This window comes from Vipera ursinii (genome assembly GCF_947247035.1).
Source record: "Vipera ursinii genome assembly, chromosome: 3".
Taxonomy (NCBI): Eukaryota; Metazoa; Chordata; class Lepidosauria; order Squamata; family Viperidae; genus Vipera; species Vipera ursinii.
In genome coordinates, this window is record NC_139516.1 from 179,654,163 (window position 1) to 179,680,784 (window position 26,622).

The 26,622-nt window shown below is 35.3% G+C and overlaps 1 protein-coding gene across 1 annotated transcript in view; it reads right to left on the minus strand.

The window, feature by feature from the left end:
- Window positions 1-4,655: 4,655 nt before the first annotated feature.
- TRPA1 (transient receptor potential cation channel subfamily A member 1) overlaps window positions 4,656-26,622 on the minus strand; it is a gene marked incomplete at both ends in the record, with an annotated part of 49,262 nt that continues 27,295 nt past the window's right edge. The window contains 15 exons of the mRNA XM_083360324.1: window positions 4,656-4,854; window positions 6,023-6,120; window positions 7,154-7,264; window positions 9,724-9,792; window positions 10,792-10,974; window positions 12,181-12,310; window positions 13,826-13,995; window positions 14,414-14,503; window positions 17,156-17,297; window positions 17,634-17,704; window positions 18,453-18,551; window positions 19,777-19,836; window positions 20,999-21,092; window positions 22,898-23,064; window positions 25,107-25,221. Of these exons, the coding sequence (XP_083216450.1) occupies window positions 4,656-4,854; window positions 6,023-6,120; window positions 7,154-7,264; window positions 9,724-9,792; window positions 10,792-10,974; window positions 12,181-12,310; window positions 13,826-13,995; window positions 14,414-14,503; window positions 17,156-17,297; window positions 17,634-17,704; window positions 18,453-18,551; window positions 19,777-19,836; window positions 20,999-21,092; window positions 22,898-23,064; window positions 25,107-25,221 (1,798 nt within the window). The remainder of the gene's footprint in view (window positions 4,855-6,022; window positions 6,121-7,153; window positions 7,265-9,723; window positions 9,793-10,791; window positions 10,975-12,180; window positions 12,311-13,825; window positions 13,996-14,413; window positions 14,504-17,155; window positions 17,298-17,633; window positions 17,705-18,452; window positions 18,552-19,776; window positions 19,837-20,998; window positions 21,093-22,897; window positions 23,065-25,106; window positions 25,222-26,622) is intronic.

Consider the following 26,622-nt stretch of genomic DNA (forward strand, 5'->3'; position numbering starts at 1 on the left):
CCACATATCACAAGCACAAGTTTTATCCAAACATGCTCACACTACTGTAGAAAAGTTAAGATTTCTACCTTGCAAACCAATATATTGTTGTCCACATCCCATAAACCTAGCAAGTATACTGATAGTCACTCAGCATGCATCCTACATGTAAATTATAAAATGCCACTGAAAATTGCTGATTCCCCACTGAATGTTGGTGGCATAATATTGAGAAGGGGGCTGAAACGGCTGTAAAATAGGTGCTAGGGGTCCACCCACAGCCTGCCTAGGTTGTTTACCCCTAAGATTTGCTAAGCTTGCTCTTAATTAATTAATTACATTTATTTAGACTTGCCTCTGCATTGTTCAGCAATTTTGGAAGCTCCTGTACTTTTGATCTGTTTGTCTGTCTGTCTGTCTGTCTGTCACACTGGCTGGCCTTGGACCAATCATACTCTCTCACCCCAACCTACTGCACAGTTATTGTGGAAAAAAATAAAAAGGGGAAGGACAGCTATGAATGGAGCTCCTGAACAACAAGCAGGATATAAAACAAGCAAACAAATAAGGAGATTAATACCCAGTTACGTACATAATATCTCTAAGTCTAAATTTAGGTTAGAATATAAATCTACTTTAACAAGTATTTTCCTACTAGCCAAAGTAATGTTGCGGGCTTTTTCCTTTAATAATACTAACATTAAGAAGTCAGACAGTGCTCAATGGTTATTCTAGTGTTTACCCTTATCTGTAGAAAACAATTGTGTTTTTTCCTGACTCTGAATTTTTTGTATATCTATCTCACAATAAATAAAACTACTTGAAACTTTAGGAAATCACTAACATTACTCAGTGAATAGTTGTTTCTGCTAGGCAAATCCACTCTAGCTCAGAAATTAATTTTAGCTATGCATCTGGAAGTGGGGAACCCTAAAGATTCATTTTCCAGATGTAGAAATCTACTTACTGAACACAACACAAAAGCATGAAAATGTTATTGCTAAAGAAAAAGACAAGAAAAGACTGTTAAACAAAACCATCAACAAAAAAGGGGTCATTCCTACTATTTTTCATAAATTGAGTAATTATGTCTCAGCAACTGCTTTCAGGCCTTAGTGACTACATGTTCTCCAGGATAATCTGGAGGCTACTGCTAAGCTTGTAAGCCGCCCTGAGTCTTCGGAGAAGGGCGGGATATAAATGGAATAAAAATAAAAATAAAATAAATAAATAAATAATCTGTCCCTAACCAGTCTTAAATAGTCTCAACACATTTACTTTAGAACAGTGATGGTGAACCTTTTAAAGACCGAGTGCCCAAATTGCAACCCAAAACCCACGTATGTATCATTGGGTGCTGGGTGGGTGTAGCCCATTGGGTGGGTGTGGCCAATTGGGTGGGCATGGCTGCGGAAAATCCCATTGGAGGAAAATTCCACTTAGGGTTAGGGTTAGGTCACCATGAACTCAAGGAGCAAAATGGACATCACCAACAAATTCGGAGTTCTTGGGTATGGTTACGAGTGTACTAACCTTTCTAGCCTGCCCTATCTATTTTCCTGGTAAAATACATGGGAAAATCCCAGTGGAGGAAAATTTGACTTAGGGTTAATTTTAGGTCACCATGAACTTAGAGAGCAAAATGGACATCGGCAACAAATTTAGAATTCTTTGGTATGGTTAGGAGGGCACTTATTTTTATAGCCTGCCCTATCTATGTTTCCTGGTAAAATACATGGGAAAATCCCATTGAAGGAAAATTCCACTTAGGGTTAGGGTTAGGTCACAATGAACTCATTGAGAAAATGGACATTGCCAGTAAACTTGGAATACTTGGGTATAGTTAGGAGGACACTGACCTTTCTAGCCTGACCTAGCTATGTTTCCTGGTAAACTACATGGGAAAATCCCATTAGAGGAAAATTCCACTAAGGGTTAGGGTTGGGTCACCATGAACTAATACAGCAAAATGGACATTGGCAAGAAATTTGAAATACTCGGGTATGGTTAGGAGGGCACTGACTTTTGTAGCCTGCCCTATCTATGTTTCCTGGTAAAATACATGGGAAAATCCCATTGGAGGAAAATTCCACTTAGGGTTAGGATTACCTCACCATGAACTCATAGAGCAAAATGGACATCAGCATTTTTATTTTTTTGCACATGGTGGCAGAGGTCTAAAGCGAAAAGATTTTATAAAACCCAGCTGAAAGCCTAGGACTGGGGTGACGGTGCGCATGCCAACAGAGATGACTCTGCGTGCCATCTTTGGCACACGTACCATAGATTTGCCACCAGGGCTTTAGAACATATGCTGTAAAACTAAAATCAATCATTTCTATCAAATTCTTTAACAGCAAACTAAATGTTTTATAGGAAATACTAGCATTCACTGCCATCTAGTGTTATGATAGACTACCGACACTGCTAATATTTATTTGCTACATAATCATAGCCCCAAAATACATTAAAAAAATGACACAAGTCATTTAAAAGGAATTGACAGAAAATTACTAGGCTAAAAGAGAAAAAAGGGAAATATTTCCATCTCCAGAAAATATTTTCATCAGATGCAATAGATATATAGTTATGTTGTATATTCCGTATCTATGTGTGATGGTTTCCTGTTAAACCCTAGCAACTCTGCTCTATGCAATGCAATAATATTGAAAATAATGGCATATACATCATAAAAAGTGGTCATTTCTTTGCATCAGCCTGCATATAAACCTGATCAGATCAATCTGCTCTGTACAGGTGTTATGGCAATTTTAGTCCCAGAACATCTGGAGAGCCCCAGTTGGGGAAGGTGGCTCAGCCTGAAAACCAAAAACATCTGCAACTAAAACAAAATTCTTTGTAAATGGAAATGTGAATTTGATGATGCTAGCTGGCAATTCTAGAAACTCTAGTTTCAACACATGTGGAAGGTGGGGAACATTAGGCAGATTCCAATTCAGAAAGGAGAGTAGAATTCTTGTGTATTAAATCCTGCAGAAAAAGGAGGATTTGATATTTTCAAATGAATAAATCCTCTGTGGATTTTTAAAGTGGAATAGCAATTTCCTTACATCTGTAAAGAAATCAGAATTAACTGAATGGCTAAAATAATGCTCTTTAGATTTTAAAAATCGCAGTCAGTACTAGAAGAATACATAATGAAATGCATAAAATGTATTACTTCTCTTGTTTTAGAAAAAAGACAAATAAATGCTACAGAAATAAGCAGGTTTATTAATTAGGAGTTTTATTGAAACAGGAAGTTTATTACAATATCTTTATTGTGTTTCACATTTACATAAATTGTAACTTTATTTTATCTATTGAACAATATATAATCAACAAAGCCAGCCTTGGTTTAAAACTAAAAGAAGCATTTGTTCGAACTTATTCAGCACAATAGTTTAAATTTTTTATTCTAATATTTTATTACTAGATAACATTCCTCATCATATATTTAGATTGTATTATCTTAACACGTCCACTAAAGTTTATGGAATTTACATCTGAGTAGATCTGCAGTTAGTTGTCGTTTTAACTAATATATGACAGTGACTGTAGTTTATTTCTATATTTCTATAAGGCATAATGAATGCACCACTGGTTAAAGAGACCTAAATCTTTTTATATCGTTTACTCAATTAATTTGCCATATGATGTAAAAGCAATGATTTCACGTGCAAAGCATTTAAAAGCATTGGGACGTGGTGGCACAGTGGTTAGAATGCAGTATTGCAGGCTAACTTGCCCACACGCCAGAAGTTCGATCCTGACTGTCTCAAAGTTGACTTATCCTTCCATCCTTCTGCGGTCGGTAATATGAGGACCCAGATTGTTGGGGGCAATACGCTGACATTTGTAAATCACTTAGTGCTCTAAAGCACTACAGGGCAGTATATAAGTCTAAATGCTATTGCCATTGCTAAAAGAGATGCTTTTAAAGTGTATTGGCATGAGCAAAACACTCTTTCAAAGCATTAAAGCAAGCACATTCTTTGGAAGGGTTGAATCAATAGAAAAGAATATCTGTAGCTCAGGGTTGAACTGTTAGTCTTTGATACTCCCTATTACCATACCTTCAGGAAAATCAGTTTATTGTAATGAGATTGTACTGAGTGAACGCTCTGAGAAGCCAACTATCATATTAATCTCTTTGACATTCCAGAAAGATAAATTTGGGTTAGTTTGAGCTGAATTCATCAGCAAAGCTGCTACTGCATTAATTATGCTATGTGTTAATATTTAAGAAGCTAAATTATTGTCTTTTATATTTTCCTCTGTTGGAAACATTTTAGTATATGGTAATAATTAAATTAACATTATACCATGCAGCTGGAAAAAAGCCTCTAAATACAGAATACAGAAACGTATGGTAGTTACACTGAAATAAGTTTTGATTCAGCCAGTACTGGCTAGCCACTATTGCAACCTGACAATAAGCAATCGTCTACAGTGAGCCAAGAGGAAGGGAATAACCAGCATTATATAGCCCAGTATTTGCTTATTAGCCAGCTTGACTGGAATTGAGGGGACTTGCTAATCAATTCCACAAACCACATTGACGTACTACTGTCCCATAATGGTAACTTCTGCCCCAACTTAAAATGCCACACTGGTATTTCCTATTTCCTACTAAGAAGCTATTTTATCAAAATATGAGGATAGTTGTAATCAAATTAGGTACATTTTGATTTCACTGCTTTGAGCACCGTGTCCCATTTATTGTTCTTATGTTCCAACTTCTCTTTCCTAAATTTGTTCTGGAATGAATCATTTGGATCTCCATCCTCTGCCTCAAATATTACTTCCATTTTATGTGCAACTAGTTTAAGGAGATTGTGCTGTTTTTCTACCAGAGCTGCAATGTCCTTAAGCCTGAAAACAAAAAAATTACATTTGTTACAGGACAAGTCATTAAGTTATATAGGCTACACCAGGATTGGCAATGAGGGCCTCAGAGCTGCATGGACAACCTTATATGTTGGTAACACTCCAAGAATCCCTTTAAAATTTGTTTACTAATATTTAAATTTAAAATGAAATGAAGTTAAAATATATATTTTTTGTCTTAACTCCACTGACATCACTCAGAAAACCTAAAAGAAGGTGCACATTTTAATACATGTTATATTACACGATATATTAAATATTCAATATATTAAATATGAAAAATTGTTAAGATACTTAATCTATTCTGAAGATGATGCACTTTAAATTATTTTGACAATAAGATTTCTTTTCTTTTTGCAGAACATTTTACTTTTCATTAAAAAAATATTTACACCAATTCAAAGTAACAACATACATAAATTGTTTTAAAAGTATTTGATTTGAAACAAGCTTTTTTAATTCAAGGGTTATGACCATGAGCATGGCCTATTCCCATGGAGAACAGAGTTACCTTTTTTCTACATTTTCTTCATATTTTGGAATATTTTGATAGAATTATAAAGATTTATGTTCTTCAACCAATGCAGACTAATGATAGTGGAGAACAGCTTATCAGCTCCATTTTTCTTGGGTACTGCATTGAAGTTGGTATTTACTAAAAGTTAACCCTACACATGCTATAGGAAATAATAGTATTTTCCTTACATTAGGTCAAGTTCTTTTTTGTTTTAAGTCAGATTTGAATCCATGCTGTTTGTAATAAACCCAGTTTGTCACTTGATCACTACCTTCTCAATAAATGAATAAAAAAGCCTGTTCAATTTATGTATTTCATAGTATATAAATATATAAATATTATTTTGAAAATTAAAAAGATTGCGAATATTTTTGTTCTAAGATTGACTTGATTGTAGTGAAGAACATAGTCCAAGGTGCATGTTAGACTCTTTCACTACCTCCCTGAATCTCAGAAATATACTATGAAAATTATTGAAAAATGTTTCAGTAAATGTTTGCTTGTGCCTATAGTAAAAATAAAGTCCACGTTCATTTCTATCATGTTTTAATAATACTCTTGAAAGTAAAATACAGTCCTTCGCCTGCCAAGTTATAATTCCCCCACTAATAAAATTACCACAGAATTAACAAATACCTGTACTTCTGTTTCAATACTTCTAGTTCTAATGTTGTATCAGCACTCTTTGTATCAGCTGCTATATTATCCCATCCAAAGCAATACTGGAACACACTCTATTTAAAAAAAAGAATAGAAATAGTAAAATGCTTCTAATAAACTTAAGAAATCAAACTTCTTTGAGGTTTATAAAGTGTCTCAAGTACAATATTTTATTTATTCTTTATTCTCCAAAGCTCCTGAAGGCAGGACAAGAAGCAATGGATGGAAACTAATTAAGGAGAGAACCAGTGATGGGATTCAGCCAGTTCGCACCAGTTCAGCAGAACCAGTCGCTAAATTTTGTAGAGTTTGGAGAACCGTCTGAATGCACACTACTTCTGGAAGTCTGGTCTAGGCCTGGGAGGCCTGGAAGAGGCCTCCCAGGCCTAGAATGGCCCACCAGAAGAGCAAGGATACCAGGTTTGCATCCACGCAGAGAACCAGTTGTTCAGGGATTTGAATCTCTCCACTGGAGAGAACCAACATAAAAATAAGGAGAAATTTTCTGACAGTTAGAACAATTAATGAGTGGAACAAATTATGTCCAGAAGTTGTGGGTGCTCCAACACTGGAGGTTTTTAAAAAGAGATACCATGGTCTAAAATAGTTCAGTGTTTCCTGCTTGAGCATGGGGTTGGACTAGAAGACCACCAAGGTCCCTTCCAACTCTCTTATTCCAAAACCAGTTATGAGTCTGATATGTCCATATTTATACTATCAATTCTGCAGTGAAGTTATTGTTCTCTGATTCTTTTGGTGATCTTCCAAATGAACTTCAAACTTCTCTCCTTTTGGCTTACCTGCCTGTCAGACTTTTCTGCTTCTTAGCTCTTCTAATGCTCTGGTAAGAGACTAAAGAAATGCAAAGGGCAAAGGAAAGAGATCAGCATCTTTCCTCCTTGCGTTCACTGCCAAAGCAACAATAAGAAGTAATAGACAGTAGATCATGAGAAGCCAATTTCCCTTTGCTTTGAGTTTTATTGACAATTAAGCCCTTTGCAGTCATTACACAATTGAAAAAGAACTGTCTATTTTTATCCTCCTGTTTTTGAGGCTAGGAAGGTTTATAGAAATCATAAAAGCCAGTCATTCTTGCTTTTAACTTACCATAAAGCCACAATATCTAGATCTATTAGGATACACAAGAATGGATTGTTGATCAACTCTACTGAGAAACCAATATGGCAGTTTTTTTTCCAGGTTTGTATGAAGATTAACCTAAAAAATAAATAAATATATCTTTAATAAATTTGCTATAAGAATAAAACTAAAGAATTATGCCATTACAACTGGGCTGTCCATGCACTCCCTAAATTAATTCTGCATGCAATATAGAAAAATTGTTATAACTTTTAGCTTAGGTAATGTTGATTATACTTTTTGGATAGAAAGTAAGTTAAGGTTTTCCATCTCTCCTCACAAAAAGATGAATAGAAAAATTGATAAATTAATCTCTGGTCATGTCATTTCTCATAACAGCATATTAAAAGCTTATGGCTTAAGGATAATGTTTTATATATTGTAAAGCTTTAAAATAATTAGAAATGCTAACAAAATTTTGAATCCTGGGAAATCCCTGCTTAATACATATTTGGATTAAGTATTTCAAAGATTAGCTGGGATCATAGCAGGCATTGTTAGAGTATATTAGTAAAAGGCACATATTATATCTCTAGATTGGTAGCATGTCAGCAAACGTGTGTTGGATAGCAACATAATCTTTAGATTGCATAGATTGCATAGAAAATGAATGTATTCATGACAAAATTGGACTTTAGTTGTCCTTGTGCAATCCTGACCAAAGTATTCTCAACTAACTGATTTAGTTCTTATTATTAGCTGGGGATATTGCATGTGGCACAGGGACAACTAATCTTAATAACACACTTTATATAAAAACCTCAATTAACCAAGAGGAGTGTTAGATGTCATTATCTTTGAACTATCTATGGGCAAGCTGGCAGGAACTGCAGTATAAAGGACTTTGAATTGGAATATAAGAGAAGCAAATGTTAAAGAACCTGAATAGAGTTATTGATGTAGAAAAAAAGAAGGGAGGCAATACTAGAAAAGGTGTTTTAGAAATATCAGTGATGTGTTAAAGACTGAAATGTATATGTCATAGACTGAAACAATTTTATAGAAATTGAAGTTATAAATGAGGTGAGAACATTGAGAAATGACAAAGCTGCAAGTGTAGATGACATGTCTGAAGAAGTGTTTAAATATGAATGTGGTTTTTTCTGGAATGCATGTATGACAGGCTTAATCTGGGTTCAAACTAGAAAAATGCTATTATTGTTTCCCTGTATAAAACAGCAAGAGTGTAGACAAAAAGTTTAGGATTCCTTATGCCTGGGAAGATGTTAGGAAGAATTCTGGTGAAAGAATACGGTGGTGTCACTGAACAAAATTCTGGAAGTATAAGTCGCTTCATGCTAGGCAGGGCATCTGCATTTGTACTAATCATTGACTTCAGACTGCATTTGTACTAATCATTGAGAAATATATAAAAATGAGAAAGTATATTGTCTATGAATCTAAATTTATGAGAAAATTATAGGTTACAATATAATATTTTAATACAAATATGAGGTCAATGATTACTCAACAGCATAAGAATATATGATGGAGGTAACATATGTGTGGGAGTATTTTGAGAGCTTAGTGAATGATTCAATATGAGGAAGCAAATGAAAGATTTATGATGTTTCTTATTCGTTTAATACATTTATGATAAAAGTATAAAGGCTTGTGGCAATGACATGATGTTTATGGATGTGAATATATGCCAATTATGCCTATTGGGTGAGAATATTTGAAATGAATATTAGCTAGACTAAAACAACCAGACAAATTCATATGAAACTTAATGAATCAAATACCAGGTTAATTGTATTTGACAGGAAAAATGTAATAATAAGTTGCATGATATAGCTAAATGGTGAAAGATTAAAACAAACAGAAGAATCATTGTAACTTGGTAGAATGTTTGCTAAAAGTGAAAGTGGATGGACAATTTTTTAAGATGGGCAAATGCCGGCAGAAAAGTAGTAGTACTGGTAATATGTGGTCTGTTGCAAATAATAAATTTATCAAGAGAAGTAAAACTGCAAATATAAGCATGCTTTTACCACTTTGAAACATGGAATTAATGTGAATTAAATTTGTAAGGGAAAATATAAAAATTGAATTTAGTTGGAGTGGGATTCTTCAGAATGTGGTACGGTAAAGACCAAATGGTTGGATGGAGTTGATAAGGTCCTTCAAAAGGGAGACAATGAAAATATTTATATCACAGAAGGCAGTGTAGGGAGGCATTGTTGCAGTTCTTATTTTCTTATCATGCACCTTTCATTTCTTTGGAACACTATTTTTATGTCACATCTATGCTTTGCATAGTGTGATGGATATGTATGTAGATATTGTGATATTCATTGTTGGATTTTAATACATTAAAGGTTCCTTATAGCTGGCTGAGGAATTCTGCGAACTGAAGTCCACAAATCTTAAAGTTGTCAAGGTTGTAAGCCCCTGTATTAGGGTTTCACATAACTTGTCAGAAGAATAATTTGGGCAATTTACCAATAATTTTTCAATTTACTTTCCCAGCAGCAAAGGGGGAATATTAACTCCTATATATAATCAATATAAAATCTACCATGCACTTCACAAACCTGCATTGCTATTCTTTTCATTGCAGCATACTTCTGCACCTCTGCAATGTCACCAACAGCCAAACCAATCTATAACACAGAAATCAGACTCAGCAAAAGGTTTTTTTTTAATGCTTTCCAAGTATTTCAATCCCTTTCTGTTTTACTAAAATTAAAGTAGTTTTACTAAAATTGTCCACCCATCCATTATGAGGAAAAAGAGGTGAAGGTTTAGACACTGACTTAATATTTCTCTTTTAACTTCAAAGCTCATCAGCCATTAGAAATGGATCTCATAGTGATAATCTGAATTGATAGTCCGGATAGAATAAGGAGAGCCTTGGATTCCTTCATCAGTAACCATTAAAAGCCTGTCTAATTCACTTTACCCCAATAGACTAAATTGAACAAATTTGAAATAAAATGCAAATAGATATCAATTCCAATTATAATCATCCTAGATGCAATATTTTGAGTCACCCAGATTTTCAAAGACAGTTCCAAAATGCTATAATAATCCTATATGGAAACTATTATAAAGCAGCTTTTTCTGGTGCCTCTACGTTGAGTTTGTAAGAGATAATGGGAGTTATTGTTCAAGTATTTCAGGAAGGATAATAAACATTCTCATAATACTACTTGAGCCATTTCTGGATGGCAGTCATGCAGTTTTGTTGTAATATTTGCAGTCACTATAAGCATCATAAATAATACATTAAAGGAACTACAGCTGTCTGATTTGCCTGCAGAAATTCCTATGTACAATCTCTTTAACATTTCTTTAATTAATCTCCTAAGAAATGCAGACAGTGGCTAATGTTTGTTAGTCAGAATAGACTGCAATGGGCTAAAAGGAAGATTCTTTCCATGTTAGGAAAAATACAAGACCATAATAGTTCTGCCCTCAACAAGCCAAAAAGCAAATGTTGCTGATGCCTATTATTTGCTCCTAATAAATTGCAGCAATGTTCCTTCCATATCTCTAGTAATATATTTTCCATAGAGAAAAAATAAATAAAATAAAATAAATTTATGCAAGTTCCAACTAAGGTGCTGTCAACACCTGACCTTAATATAGTTAATTCTTACCAGCAAGTTCATAAGAAGAATTGGGATAAGCAGAGAAAAGATAATGAGAATTATAAAACTCAGGAATGGAAAAGGGAGTTTATCAGAAAGCATTGGTTCAAGGAAAGCTTCACGGTAGTTGTTATCTCCTAGCATCATGGAAAATGTTTGCATTACTGAAAGATATGGAGTGCCATATGTTTGCTAAAAGGAAAAAGAGGAAAGATAGTAATTTATAAGGTTCTGTTTTCAGACTTACACATAATTTCCTGGTTTTTCATAGGTGTTCTATTATCTCAAATGTTACTATTTGCATTCTTTTAAATATATCTTTAATTTTATATTTAATAGACCCAACAGAGATTGCAATAGATTTTTAAATGCCTTCAGTGCTCACATTAAGCAATCCAAAGAAAATTATGGATATAATTTTTTAATCTGAAAGCATTTATCATTGGTAGGAAGCAAGTATATTTTGATTTTTAAACAGTAGGATTTTGGATTTGGGACAGTTTGGATACCCCCAAAAATAGTTATTTAATCTCTCCTTTCTGTGTATTAGGTTACCTATGCATGTTGAGGGAGGTCATTTCCAACAGAACAATGAGCTATAGTCACCTACCACTTAATTTTCTAATAATACCAGAAACACCAAATTTATTAAGAAAATAAATATGATGATTTATTTCTGATTAATTTTAGTTAAAAGAATTTTTAAAATCAGGTAAATAGACACTAGTACGTTTAGGCATTAAAGTTATTAAAACACCTTCATGTTGTCTAAATTCATGTCTGAAACTCACAAAACAGTATTATCAGTTAACGAAACATTGTTTTTGTTAACAGCTGCTTGATGGCATATAGTCAATTAAATCCATGCCTTTTCTATCCACCATCTTACATTTTGGTGTATCCACCAAGACTTAAAGAAGTTCACTCCAAGATACTGTTGTCTTCTGCTGTCACATTTAACTTGACTTAAGTAATACAATCCCATTAAATAACTCAGTTAAAATAATTTATCTTCCATATTTCATTTACATTTATTCGAATCCAAACATATAGACCAGGCATGTCAAACTTGCGCCCTGTAGGCCACATCCTGCCCACACAGGCCACACTCACACTGGCACTGCTAAGGCAAAAACCTCCTGATACATTACCATACATTGTGATCAGGGTTGACACCCCTCGTATAGACAGTTTCTACAGCAAAGTTTGCATTTTGTCTCCAGTTTTTAAATTAGAACTTCCTCTCATTACTTAAAAAAACCCTCTCAAATTTACAGATAATAAATGTTTAGGCATTTGTGGAATTAAATGTAATATAATATTTTAATACCAATATTTTAATAAAATTATTTTTTGTTTTAAAATAATTTTTAAAGTATTTAATATGACATTTCAAACCTGTGAACCAAGAAGAACATGGAAGCTGAGACCAAAAGCTAACATCAAAAAAAAGAAAACAATAATGATCCGTATCAGAGTCTTCAAAATTTCCCAGAACATCACAATATATATTCCATAATTTTCAAATCTGAGAAGAGAAAACACAATATTTAATTTAAAAAGGGGTATATATAATTTTCTTAATCTCTTAATCACATGACACATTTGAGAAGTCTTCTGTTTATACAGATCACTGCTATTTACAATTCTTCAACCAAGAAATGTTTGTAGAAAGATTCTCATTTTAGTAATTATGCTTTTTCATTACGGTAATTCTGATTCAGTCTCCATTCTCTTTTGTCATTTATAAGAATAGAATCTAGTCCTCATAGGCTGACAAAACAACGTGGTTGCCTTGTATTAAAATATGTATTAGCTACTGTATCTACTTATGTATGCTTTAAATCTCATTTTCCAATTGAAAAAATATGAAGTTTTCTCCTTTTGTTGTAATATGAGAAACTAAGGTACCTTGACTGAACATTAAAAAATTCAGAACAATTAAAATAAAGTAATTTTTGTAAAACTCCTGCTGCCCTATAGCAATGGGAAAGATAATAGCTAACAATGTGCTCTAATTATACTGACTATTATTTCATTATTAGTTGAGAAAAATGCTAGTTCCTGTAGAACATGAATAGAAGCATGCTTTAATAACCTTGCCCTGCTTGTGTCTAATATGCATTGGGTTATCATTGCAGAAAAAAATAGTTGGACTATGTTAAGTCTTGAGGTGAATATCTAGAAGTCTTCCTTGTCTTCGTCTGATGAGCTGCACTCAAGAAAATTGGTATCATATTGAAAAAGCCCTCCTGTTCTATATGGAATCATTTTAATCCAACTATGAGTCAAACAATTGGGATTAATTTTCTTTCCCCCCCCACTATATTGGGATAATTCTTCAAAACATGCCTCTCATAAAAATAGGATTTATTTATTTGTTTGTTTGTTTGCATGAAAGGGGAGGCCATTAGGAAAAATTGGATTGCTTCAATAATGAACACAGTTATTTGATTTGATCCCATACAATTCGAAACCAATCTGATTTGAATTCAGCAACTTAAGTCCTCTTTAGTTCCTAGGTTCTAATTTTCAGATATCAGGCTGATAATGTTCTAAAGCTTTGATGTTTGCATATTCTTTTTTTATTGAAAAGTTTTAAAATACATTTTATCTTTAACAATCCCCCCTCCCCCCCACCTATCCCTCCCTTCCCCTCCCCCCTTTCCCCCCTCCCCCCCCCCCCGACTTCCCAGAGCTAAGTACAGGGTATAAAAACAAAGAACAATCATAAACATCCATATGCTACCAACAATAAATTCTTAAATCTATCACTCTCTAGCTCATATAAGATAACTACAAACAATACTAATATTACATATAAAGAAAAAAAAGAAATAGAAAGGAAGACTTATTCAAATGCTAAATGAAACTTTTTAGTCCCTGATGTTTGCATATTCTTACAATATAAATTACCATTTTCTAAAAACAAGATACACTCATTTCTATACTTATAAGAACCTATGAATTTAAATCATTCTACAGTAGCTCAAAACTTAATATAGAATAATTTATAACTACTTTCCTGAAGGTTCAAACTTGCCTTTGTAAATAGAACAAGAAGTTTGTCCAAGCCAAGAGTATAGCAATTGCACCACAGTCCCACTGTAAACGAACTGGTAACGTCACAAATAAAGATGACACAAAAATGATACTTGTAGTATAAATTGTCCAGTCAAGAAGGTTAGAATAATCCAACAAATAGTTTAATTTCTAAGATATAAAAAAAGTTAAACATTAATATTGTTGAAAATGATGCAAATCAAATAGCATATTATTATTTCTAATTAATTCTAATAGACCAATTCTGGAGAGTCAGTTTGGTGCAGTGGTTATGGCTGTAATCTTGTCTTATGCTCAAAGCCATCTAAGTGACTGTGGGCCAGTCGCTCTCTCTCAACCCTAAGAAGGAGGCAATGACAAACCACTTTAAAAAAACTTTATCAAGTAAACTGCAGCAACTATTCCAGGCAGGTGCTAGGTCAAAAACTGACTCAAAGAAACACATCCACAGAAAAAAAAAGAGATCCTATTAAATAATGTTTTTCTTCATAAAAACATTTTATGTTAATTGCACATAAAATACTTCACATAACAACAAATAAATAAAATTCACAACATTAACCAATACCTGTTGGAATAGCTGTATTATTTCTTTGCAGATACCAAATAAACTCATGATAAAAACTAAAGACATACAAACTTTAATGAAGTTTGAATTCTGAAAAGAGAAAAAAAAAACAGGAAATGTTATTAATGGGCAAATGGAAAACATTTTTTTTCATTTTGCTTTTAATGTATTACATTGATGGGAAAATTGCCCAATATCTTGTGCTATTAGTAATCAGACATAATATATAAACTTGAAAATTGAAGTCTGGTGCCAGATGGTAGAAGATTATCCTATACTATTAACAAATATTTCAGAACTACAGAACTACAGAAACATGGAATTATTCCTTAGAAAAATAGTAGATTGATAATGCTCAAATTTCTAATCCAAAACTATTATACTGTACCACAAGACTGAAACTAAAACTCCCCAGTATCACCCAGTATCCTTAGGGAGAGAGAAGAGAGGATTCTAGAGGACAGGTTTCCCAGGATCCAGCTCCAAGTACAGAAGAAATAAATTATACCTGTTGCCCTATGACAGACATGTCAAACACAAGGCCCGGGGGCCGGATCCGGCCCACGAAGTGGTTTCATGTGGCCCGCGAAGCCATCCTGGAAACAGTGAGGGAACGGCCCCCACTGCCTTGGCCCTGGCCCAGAGACCCTCCTTCTGCCAGAGACCCCCAGATCTGTCCCACTCCTGCGCAGGCCCCCATAGGCACCCTTGATGTGAACGACGTAAAGCTGGCCACGCCCACCCAGTAGGCCATATGCACTCTAGCCATGCCCACCCAGTAGGCCACGGCCACCCAGACAACACCCACCTGGCCCCCTGAGGGCAACCGCAATGCTGATGTGGCCCTCAATGAAATTGAGTTTGACACCCCTGCCCTATGAGGTATTTCTAGCTCCACAAGGATTCTTTCTTATTTTCTTCAGCTTGTAAATTAACTCCCTGACTATATTATCCATGCAAGCTATGGAAGACAATAACCAAAATCTTTAACATATTGTATATTATGTCGTGGGCTCTGGTGAGCAGGAATGAAGACACACAGCTGAGTACAGAGAAACCCATTCTTTTATTAAGCTGGAACTGTACTGGGGACTTGGGGTGCATCTTGCCACAATATATAGCCAAACCCTCTGGTAGCAACCAATGAGAATGAACCCATGCTTGCCGCCCAAGGTTGACCAATTGCAGGACCGGACATGTCCTGTCTGGGTTGCTGGAGAGCCGTTAACTCTCCAGCAATGCACGTGGTGAGGTACCAAAAGCCCAGTACATAACATTGTATAAATGCAGGGCCAGGTCTTTAACCAACCTTATTATGCATGTTACATGAACTCAGCTACAGTACTTACATAGCACAGTAAATATGTGCTATGTAAGGGGGACAACATAACATTCAATAGAAGTTCCTCCATTTCTATTACATCTCCCAAAGGGATATTTTTGTTTTATCCATAATACACAAGCATTATTCATTCTAAAATTGCTGGGAACAACTGTAGCGAACAATAGAGAAGAACATTTGTAGCTCAGGGTTGAAATGAAAAGTCTGTGCTGGTCATGGAATTTGGTTGTTTTCTTGCAGACATTTTATTACTAAACAAGGTAACATCATCAATGGTAGTGGAGGGTGGGGGTTATGTTGGTAGGTGTGATCTTGGTGACCAACACTGACAGGACAAGTGTCTAGAACAGGGGTTTTCAAACTTGGTCCTTTTATGACTTGTGGACTTCAACTCCCAGTTATCACCTGTTTTATGACCTTTCCTCCCTTCCCATAAAACCTTGTTTCCTGAATGTCTGCTAACACTGGAGATATAACTAGGAACAGAAGTTCAATCTGTGAGCCTACACAAGGTTACACAATTTGTGTGCCTAGGCCCTAGGTCTTCATGTGACTCATTAAAAATATTGGTTAGTGCAATCCGAAGTACCACTCCAAACATTGTCAAATTATCCTTTTTAATTATAAAAAGACAAATCTTAATGGTTAGCAATATCAACTCAATTAATCAAATTTAAATTTAATGACACTTATTTAGTCTTCTTGTTGTTGTTAGTTGCAAAGTCATGTCCGACCCCATCGCGACCCCATGGACAATGTTCCTCCTGGCCTTCCTGTCCTCTACCATCTTCTGGAGTTCATTTAAGCTCAATTTAGTCTTGATCCCTCCCTAATTTCTGTCCTAATCTCATTTACTTTTTTGGAAATATGTCTGTTCACCTCACTCAAAGGACAACTACTGTATGACAGCATATCCCTGATTTAGGGTCTGACCAAGGTAGCCTCAGGAAAAGTCATACTGAAATGTTTTTCCAGAGTTCTAACGGTTCTAGATGCCTCCATAGATTCCTAAGCTGTATACTGTAAGTAAATGCAAATATTGAAAGGAAACATCTTTCTTTGACCTCTTCCACATAAAAGTCCTGAAATATCTGAAAAGAGATGGTTTCCATGTCAATAAAACCAGTGCATCAGAATGCACTTTAAAATATTAATGTTTATACAGACTTAAAATACTGCTTTACAGTTCTATTTAGTAATACTCTAAGAACTTAGGAACTGTTTTTCTAGATCAAATTAAGATCCTTTCTCACCCAGAATTCTAACAATGATTATTCTTGGAAGATCACAAAAATATATGAAAGCAAATATATTTATATGTGTTACTTAATCATAGTTTCAAGTTCATTGCTTTATTGATAAATTCAACTACAAAGCAATGTAATGAATTAAAGCTGTACCTTATTATCAAAAGGTCCATACTGAAGCGTTGCATTGAAAGAAATATGTGGCTCTAAATTGGTGATCAGGAGGGTAAGAGGTATTAAGCCAAGGGAATACACAGCCAGATTCAAAATATGCGCTCGGAAACCATAGGCCATCCTATAAAATAAAATTGTATTCAGTATGACTTTCATAATATAAGTGATAGCATTTTTCACCTCAGCAGGAAAAAATGTAAACAAGGAGAGGCTCTGAGAACAAAATCTAAATTGGAACATTTTTCTAATAATTATATTTACAATTGCTATAGTTACTAAGGACATCATAACTCTTATGTGTTCTTTCCATAAATCATAAATGTATTTATTTATTAATTTTGTAAGTCATCTATCTCCCCAACATAAATAAAATAACAGTGATTTAAGAGGTCAGATTTCAAAGAACCTGAATTAGAACAAAATGTGAAAGACAATATCTTTTAAAATGGCTACTTACCATTTCATAAGTAAATATTCTGTACAAACAGGATGACTAAGCAGTTCAACACGATTGTGACGTACCATGGCCTGGGATAAGATGGGAAAAATACAGGTTTTTCATTTTACATCCAACCTATTATTTATATTAAACAATAATATGATTTGACATTATTATTAATTTAAGAACATGATCATATTCATAAAATGTGTATTTATACATTTATTGGTACAAAGATGAAAGCTATTCTACATCAGCAAATAGATGTCCTGTAAGGCATGCATTCTGCCACCAGTTAAATATGATTTTAACAGTTTAGTTTATCAAAATGGATAACTTGAAAAATATGTGATTATTTGGAGTGGGGTGAAAGAAAAAGAGAATCTCAAGTCAGTCCTAATGAACTGCAAATTTAAGGAAATTACAGCGAATTCTTACAGAATATTTTAAATGGTCCTAGATTACAGTTTCAGTTGCTACAGCAGAGGTCCCCAACCACTGGGCTGTGGCCCACTACTGGGCCTCAGCCTGTTTGGAACTGGGCCATGCAAGCAGGGGTGACCACATGATCACAGGCAAAGTTCCCCATGTGTGAGCGGCAGCTGCTTGTGCTTGCATACGAAGCTCCCATTGTGCGAGTGGTAGACACTTGCCCTTGAGCACAAAGCTCCCCTTACACGAGTGGTGTCTGTCTTACACTTGCATGCAAAGTTCCCCTCCCCTTCTACTCGCAGGGAACTATCCCATCTTCCTCCCCCGGCCCAGGTCACCAAACCAGAAAGGTTGGGGACCTCTGCTCTACAGTATTAGGTATGGTTTCACATAAGCATAACTTACATTTAAAGCAAGAAGTGGCTCATAAACTACTCCCTCATTCTCTTTAAATTTCTTCTTAAGTTTCAATGGACATTGAAGATATCTGAAGTTATATTCAATCTATATAAATATGAACCAACACAGCTTAATTTTGGAACAAACTTGTAATACATCATACTTTTAAAAGATTTAACTTAAATCTCTTCTAAAGTCTTAGAAAAAAGTAGTCTGGGCATGATTGCCAATGATTGTGGTTTGCAAGCTTACTTACTTACTATGCTCCGATTATTTCAGTAAATATATTCAGGGTACAGGCATAAGCATAAATATGTGCACACAAACTTTGATATTATTTATTTATTTATTCATTTATTTATTTATTAAATTTTTATACCGCCCTTCTCCCGAAGGACTCAGGGCGGTGAACAGGGCATATCTTAAAACTACAAAAGTACAAAAATTAAAAAAGAATTAAATTATTGCCCACAATAAAAACAATAAAATATATATATAAATATTAAAACCCTAAGTGATTCCCCATCAGGCCAGGCCAGCTTGTTCAAATAAATGGGTCTTTAACCCGCGACGGAAGGAGCGGAGATCCGGTGCCATCGGGAGCTCAACCGGCAGCTGGTTCCACAAAGCCGGAGCGCCCACAGAGAAGGCCCTCCCCCTGGGGGCCACCAGCCGACATTCTCTGACTGGAGGCACCCTGAGGAGGCCCTCTCTGTGGGAACGCACGGGGCGGAGGGGAGTCGACGCCGGCAGCAGGTGGTCCCCGAGGTATTATAATTTCTTCAATTCAGGGAAATTAAGGAATTTAAAATATTTGGGTGTTTTATAAAATTTTGATGTAATATTTACTGTTGACAGTATATATTCCATTTTGGATTTTAGTGCTGAACTTAACTTACATTTTGGTGACAATTGTATATCATTTTAAATCATGGTCATATAATAATCCTATAAGCTATTCTTCAAAATTAAACAATTAATTTTAATTAAATGAATATTAGTTAATTAAATTTAATATAATTGCTTCTTATACACACACACATATGCATACATACATATACATATACAAAAGGAAAGCAGAAAAGAGAATGGATGTACAGCTTGTTCCTGTGGGTTTAATTTATAATAAGGTATAGTTTAATGTAATATGCAAATTCAACTTTTTCCTTCAGGGAATTCCAATTAAATAGTTAAAACACATTATTTAACTTAATATATAAAAACTGACTATATGTTTCTTGCCCAAGAATCATATGGCCATTACAACCTCAAAATGCTTTATTAATTCTAAAACTCCTTAGTAGATAAAACTGCTTTGGATTTTACTTACACAGAATTCTTTAGATCCTTTTTCATCAGTTGATTCAATAATGCAATTGTCTAAAACCAACTAAGCAAAAATAGAGAAACATTTCTATGTTTTTACCAACAAAATTATGCAATCACATTATACAGTGTAGAAAATTAATTCTGAATAAAATTGAATGATGAAAAGTACATCTAAACTGAAGCAGTTTTTAATTTTTCATATTCAAAAGGACATTAAGGATTTGTTTTTGTTTTAGGTTCAGAGACATGTGTCAAAGACTAGTCTATTTAGATGACATGTTTAGGATTTTAAAGTTTAATCGTAACACTAAGGGTAGCATTAACGTTTCCCTATTATTCACAAGGGTAAGATGGTTCTTGCACTCCTATTGCCTCCAGAATTTAAACTCCCATTAGCATTTAGGATAGCTTTTCCATGGCCAATAGCACAATGATGGAAGTAAGTTTTAATACACACACTCATCAACGTGTTTCAAATTTAGTTTGACCATAGTTCCAGAAGATAGTGATTTTGAAATTTCTTATTCACGTCAATCTACCTAACAGTATGAACTAAGTGATTGTATCTTAGAATGATGAAAATAAAATAACCTGACAAATGGATTTGTTCAAAACGGGCGTTCATTCTTCTCTGCTAAGAGAATTGTCTGGTGTTTTGGAATGATTCTTCTTTATTTTACTATCAGAAGATCTGAACTTGTACATGTAAAATTAGTTCTTTTTGTAGTGATGTTAAAAATGTAGTCATTGATAGAAACGATAACATAAGAAGAAAACAGGCCATATTAAAGCTTGTACATGGCATAAGGAATATCCACAGTTTGGGTCAAAATAAACATGAAGAGAGATATGCTCAAATATATGCTAATTTCACACAATACTATTATCTCAGTCTTCTTCAACTTTATGCCCCTTTGGGATTTTAGTTCCAGACTACCCCAAACTGGATTATAGCTTCAGATGTCCCCAAACTGGGGATATAATGAGATCACAAATTGGAAAAATTAAAAACAACTTTTTTGTAAATTCAAGGGTTGGACTCTTATATACAACTCGATGTTTTTAAATAAAAACACCTAGGATTTCATGGACAGAAATCCATATTGTTGTTTTTCATAACAATATGGAAGTAGCTTATTACTGCCTTAATTTTGGGGGGAATGGGGTAACTTCCAGTTCTGGCCTTAACTACAAGTTACATCACTAGCTCAATATAACCTTACTTTTAAACATTCAGGAAGATATTCAACCATCTCTAGTATTGCACATTTGTTTATAGAAGAATGGTGAGAAAATGTTGTTATAGATTCTTCCCATCTGAAAAAGAAAATAAGTTGAAAGGGTTCAGAATGACTATTTGTAGTGATAGGAGAAAAATACACATTGCTGTATCTTCAATAAGAATAAAGTATCCTTTGGGAAAGCTCCATTCAGGATGATTCCATGCAGTTTTCTTTGCAACAGTATAGAAGAGGCTTGCCATTCTCTCCCATCCAAATACTAAGCAAGCCCTCTGCTGCTTAGCTTCCAAACCAGACAAGACCGCCCATGTGCCACTACCTGATCACAACATTCATGTTTTTAAAAGGATTACTACAAAAATGTTGACATGCAGCTCAACTACAAATATAACAAAGTAAAAAGGAGTAGGCTAGGCAGTATTTAGCATGTTTTATAACAGCAAGGTCTTAGCAATTCTTGAAGTCAAGTGGTATGTCACAGCTTTATATAGTTATGTAACGATGTCATACTATTGCTATTATATGTCAGGTGGGAAAAATGTCTTAAATTAGCTAAACATTGGCTTTCTACTCCTTTATCTAGCATTTTGTGAGTATACTCTATATTATAAATGTAACAGGAAGGATGAAAAAAACCTATACAGGTATATTGAGCTGATTCAAAAAGGGAAATTAATACTCTGAGTTGCGTATTTGAACCGGAGCTGAACTGGTGTGCATTCTTTAAATTGATTTGTATACCAATGAGAGGACTATGTTGACATATAGCATAAAACTTATTTTCTTATCAGAAATGCTTATTATGTTTATGCTTTATTAAACTACAAAATAACAATGTAGGATTTGACTTCTACAAGCATTTCCATCCAGATTATAATAGTGCCTTTTAAGATTCCTCACTTATCTTGGGGGTGGGGGTGGGGGGGGGTGGAATGTGGTAGGGAGGAGCATATAGTAGGCCTTTTCAGTAGGGACATGCCTTTTGTAGAAGAGCTTGTTCCCTTGCATGGCCTTCTGTAACTGGAAAAGTTGCTTTTTTAGGAGATCATCAGAAATTGACTTGAGTCAGCAGCAACAATACAGCTTAATTTTTATTATAATTTCTGATGTTAATGTAATTTTTGTAATTATTATTTTACTACTTTTATTACTTATAATCACACCAAGAATATGTTAAAAACTGAAGTAAATGAATAAATAATTCCATCAGCTTGGGGTGTGTGTGAAAAAGCCCTAATAAGCAGGCATATACATATAATGAAGGCTACTGCTAAGTTTGTAAGCCGCCCTGAGTCTTCGGAGAAGGGCGGGATATAAATGGAATTAAAATAAAAAAAAAAAATAAATATTTTTCAACCATAGTTTCCAGGTCCCTTATCATTTTAGTAATTCTCATCTGAACTCATTTAATATCCTTTTCAGCTATGGTGCTCAGAACCAGTCTAAGTACTGCAAGTGATGTTCAACCAGGGCAGAGTGGAATGGAAAATTACTGTGCATGATCTGGACTCGATTTTTCAGATGATTAATGCAGAGAATTTGCATTTGCCTTTTTAGCAGCAGCATGAAACTGCTTGCTCATGTTTAACTTAACTTTCACTGCAATGAATAGAATTTAGCAGAGATAAATATAAAGTTCTGCACTGAGCCAGGAAAAAAACAAAGAAATATAACATCAAGACATCTGACTTGCAGTGGTAGATGTACAGTAGTAAATAAAAGTTTTGGTTGGCCTTCTTGACCACTTTCTCATTTCATAATGGGAATTAGAAGTGGGATTTCACAGAGTGGCTAGTCATTTATTACACAGGACTGGGAAGAGCAACTAGTACTTTGGAAGAGAGAAGGAGAAGTCTCCTAAACAGATGTAGGAAGGCTTACCTTTTATGTAAAATTACAACATTTACAACATCTTTTTGTCCATTGTGTATAGCTTCATGAAGAAAAGAAGCTTCAGCTCTGTTCAGGAGAATTTTGGCATTTTCATCGAGAAGTAATTTCACTGCTTTTGCGTGGCCTTCTCTGGCAGCAAGATGAAGAGCTGTGTTCTTTCCCCACATCCACCCCAAGAACAATTTATTAAAATAATACAATTAGTCTAAAACAAATAGCATGTGGAACTGAAACTGCTGGTTTTTTCTCTAGTACTTCACTGTCTCTGCTTCTATGTTTTCCTCCGACAGATTTTAAACTGTAAACATCAAGATGCGAGGATGTTCATTTATTCTACTGCTTGGTTGTAGAGCAATCCTTCTAGAATGCCCACAATGCAGGGAGTCAGAAATTCATTTTGAAACCCATTTTTTTAAAAACGAAACTCAGAATTGTTGATATGATCTGTAGCTTCATTTCTGTCCACACTAAATAGCATTACTTCTAAGAAATGAATAATTATTCAAATACTTTATTTATGGTAAACAGGAAATTCACTATTGTACTTTACAAAAAGTTAACTATATACCAAAAATACTACTAATATTTGGAAACTGATGTCAAACTTTATTATTAATAGATGGACAAAAATCCCATTACATTGACAGGGTGTTGACAAATGTTATCAAAGTTAATATCATTTGGTTGATATCTATTTGAAGGGAAACCCCAGATTAATTCCAAATATATATTTCATGCATATTTATAGATTTTGATGGAGATGGAAAGACAGATCACCAAGAATCTCACTTTCTAAGTTGAAGTTATCTTATGAACAACGAGGTTTTAATTTATCATATTTTCAAAAATGTAATAGAACAGTGGCGAAGTGGTTAGAATGTAGTATTGCAGGCTAACTCTGCTTTCAGCCAGGAGATGCATCCTGACTAGTTGACTCATCCTTCTATCCTTCCAAGGTTGGTAAAATGAGGACTGAGATTATTGGGGGCAATATGCTGATATTTGTATACCACTTAGAAAGTGCTGTTAAGCAGAGTGGAGCAGTATGTAAGTCTAAGTACCAGTGCTATTTCATCATCTATATTTATGATGAATTAGAATTTAACTGAATATTCTACCTCTACAGGCTTCACTGGAAAGTTATTATGTATCTTTATTAAAATCTTTGCAATTATTCTAGTCAACATATAGTAAACAAAAGTTTTTCACTCCCTGGTTTACAAGTAGCTAGATAAATTTGGGGCACACTGAGAGATAGATTAAATTTTGACACTAAGTCTTCTAAATATTTAACTTTTTTAACATTATGAAAAAAATCCACTTTAAAAACATGTGCTAAGACATGTGGTTTGTAAGTGTTATTTTAAGGACTTTCAACAACAACCAGATTTAGAATTTTGTTTGCCTGATATTCAGTAATGGTAATATAAATCTGCAATATTTAGATTGGATTCCTCAAAGAATGTACTGTATTCAAAAAGAGGAAACTAGATTTTTCTCTGTAAGAAATGTAGAAAAAATGAGGATAGGTTAATTCATATGTTTTTTTCATGTCCAGCTTTGGTTTCTTTGGGGAAGAACATGGTAACATATATAAGTAAATGTTTGGCTAAATGCTTTCATGTTAAAGATGTCAACGTTATTTTTAATTCTACTGCAAAATCCTGGAATCTGACTATTTTACAGGAATATCGGTTATATTGGATATGGGGAATAGCTAAGAAAACCATATTTCTTAGTTATAGTAAAACTACTATTACCCCTGATATCAAAAATTGAATTTAATAGATATAAATTTAATTTATATAAATATAACGTCTCAATTTTGGAAAGGCTGTTTTTTTCTGATATAGGTGATTTACATCAATTTAGTATATTATTTTTTTCTGGGCATATTATGTAACACCTAGATCTCTGGAAAAGGCCCTAATAGAAATAACTGGAAATAATGACATAGTCATTCTTGCCAAAAGAATGACAAGCAACTCCAATATTTGGGCTCAGCTACCCAGAATAAAGGCAAGTGATAGAAGTACTCCTTTTTTTTTAATGGCCACATGCACCCCTGCAAGCTATGTGATAATAACAATTGTAACACATTCGAGTTCCAATATTATGTAAGAGCTCACTGAACTACATAGTACTTAAAATTAAAGTTTAATGTTACTTTATAACTAAAAATTAGAAAGAAACTTACCCCTTCCTCATTTACTTTATCAGTGGCTTTCATATTAGTATTCAAAATAATTTGCATTGTGCGAGTATATCCACCCAAAGCAGCATGATGCAAAGCTGTCCAGCCTTTATAATCACTTATGAAAAAAACAGAATAAAATACTCTCACTTTGTTATAACAATTGAATGTTAGTCCATGGTGATGTGTGTGTGTGTGTGTGTGTGTGTGTGCATGTACATGTGTAGAGAGATATACTATATACAAGGTGGCAAGTAATAATGTATTCAACCCTCAATGCCAACAACAACTTAATTTTAAGAACTTCTAAGGGACAGATGATTTTTACCTCAAGGGCAATTCAGAAATAAACCTCCATTTGATTATCAATGACAGACACTTGCAGATAAAGAACTTTTATTATATTCATTAGAAAACCAGGGCTTTTTTTGTCATAGAACGCTCAGAGCGGAGTTCCGGCACCTTTTTTGGATGGAACCTTGTAGGGTAGGCAAGGCAGGTTGTATGACATGTGTGAGTTCCGGCACCTTTTCCTTTTACAAAAAAAGCACTGTAGAAAACTACAGCATTACATTACTTTTTGATATACCGTATATACTTGAGTATAAGCCGAATTTTTCAGCCCACTTTTTGGGCTGAAAAATTCCACTTCGGCTTATACTCCAGTCAACAAAAAAAACTTACCGAGGACTTGTGCGCGGCCGAGGCTTTGGTGCTTCCGGGATCGCCCGCACCTCTCCCAAGCCACCGCCGTCCGAGACCTGCCGAAGTTTGGGGAGGTTTGGGGAGGTGCGCGCGCACCTCCCCAAACTCCGCGCCTTGCCTGCCTGCTTCTTTCCGCAGCGGAAAGAAGCAGGCAGGCAGGGCGCGGAGGAACGGAGACTTGCCGACGTTTGGGGAGGTTTGGGCGCCTCCCCAAACCTCGGCAGGTCTCCGTTCCTCCGCGCAGACCTGCCGACATTTGGGGAGGTTTGGGCGCCTCCCCAAACCTCCCCAAACCTCGGCAGGTCTCCGTTCCTCCTGCCGACCTTTGGGGAGGTTTGGGCGCCTCCCCAAACCTCCCCAAACCTCGGCAGGTCTCCGTTCCTCCTGCCGACCTTTGGGGAGGTTTGGGCGCCTCCCCAAACCTCCCCAAACCTCGGCAGGTCTCTGTTCCTGTTTGGGGAGGTTTGGGCGCCTCCCCAAACCTCCCCAAACCTCGGCAGGTCTCCGTTCCTGTTTGGGGAGGTTTGGGCGCCTCCCCAAACCTCCCCAAACCTCGGCAGGTCTCCGTTCCTCCGCGCAGACCTGCCGACCTTTGGGGAGGTTTGGGCGCCTCCCCAAACGTCCCCAAACCTCGGCAGGTCTCCGTTCCTGTTTGGGGAGGTTTGGGCGCCTCCCCAAACCTCCCCAAACCTCGGCAGGTCTCCGTTCCTCCGCGCAGACCTGCCGACCTTTGGGGAGGTTTGGGCGCCTCCCCAAACGTCCCCAAACCTCGGCAGGTCTCCGTTCCTGTTTGGGGAGGTTTGGGCGCCTCCCC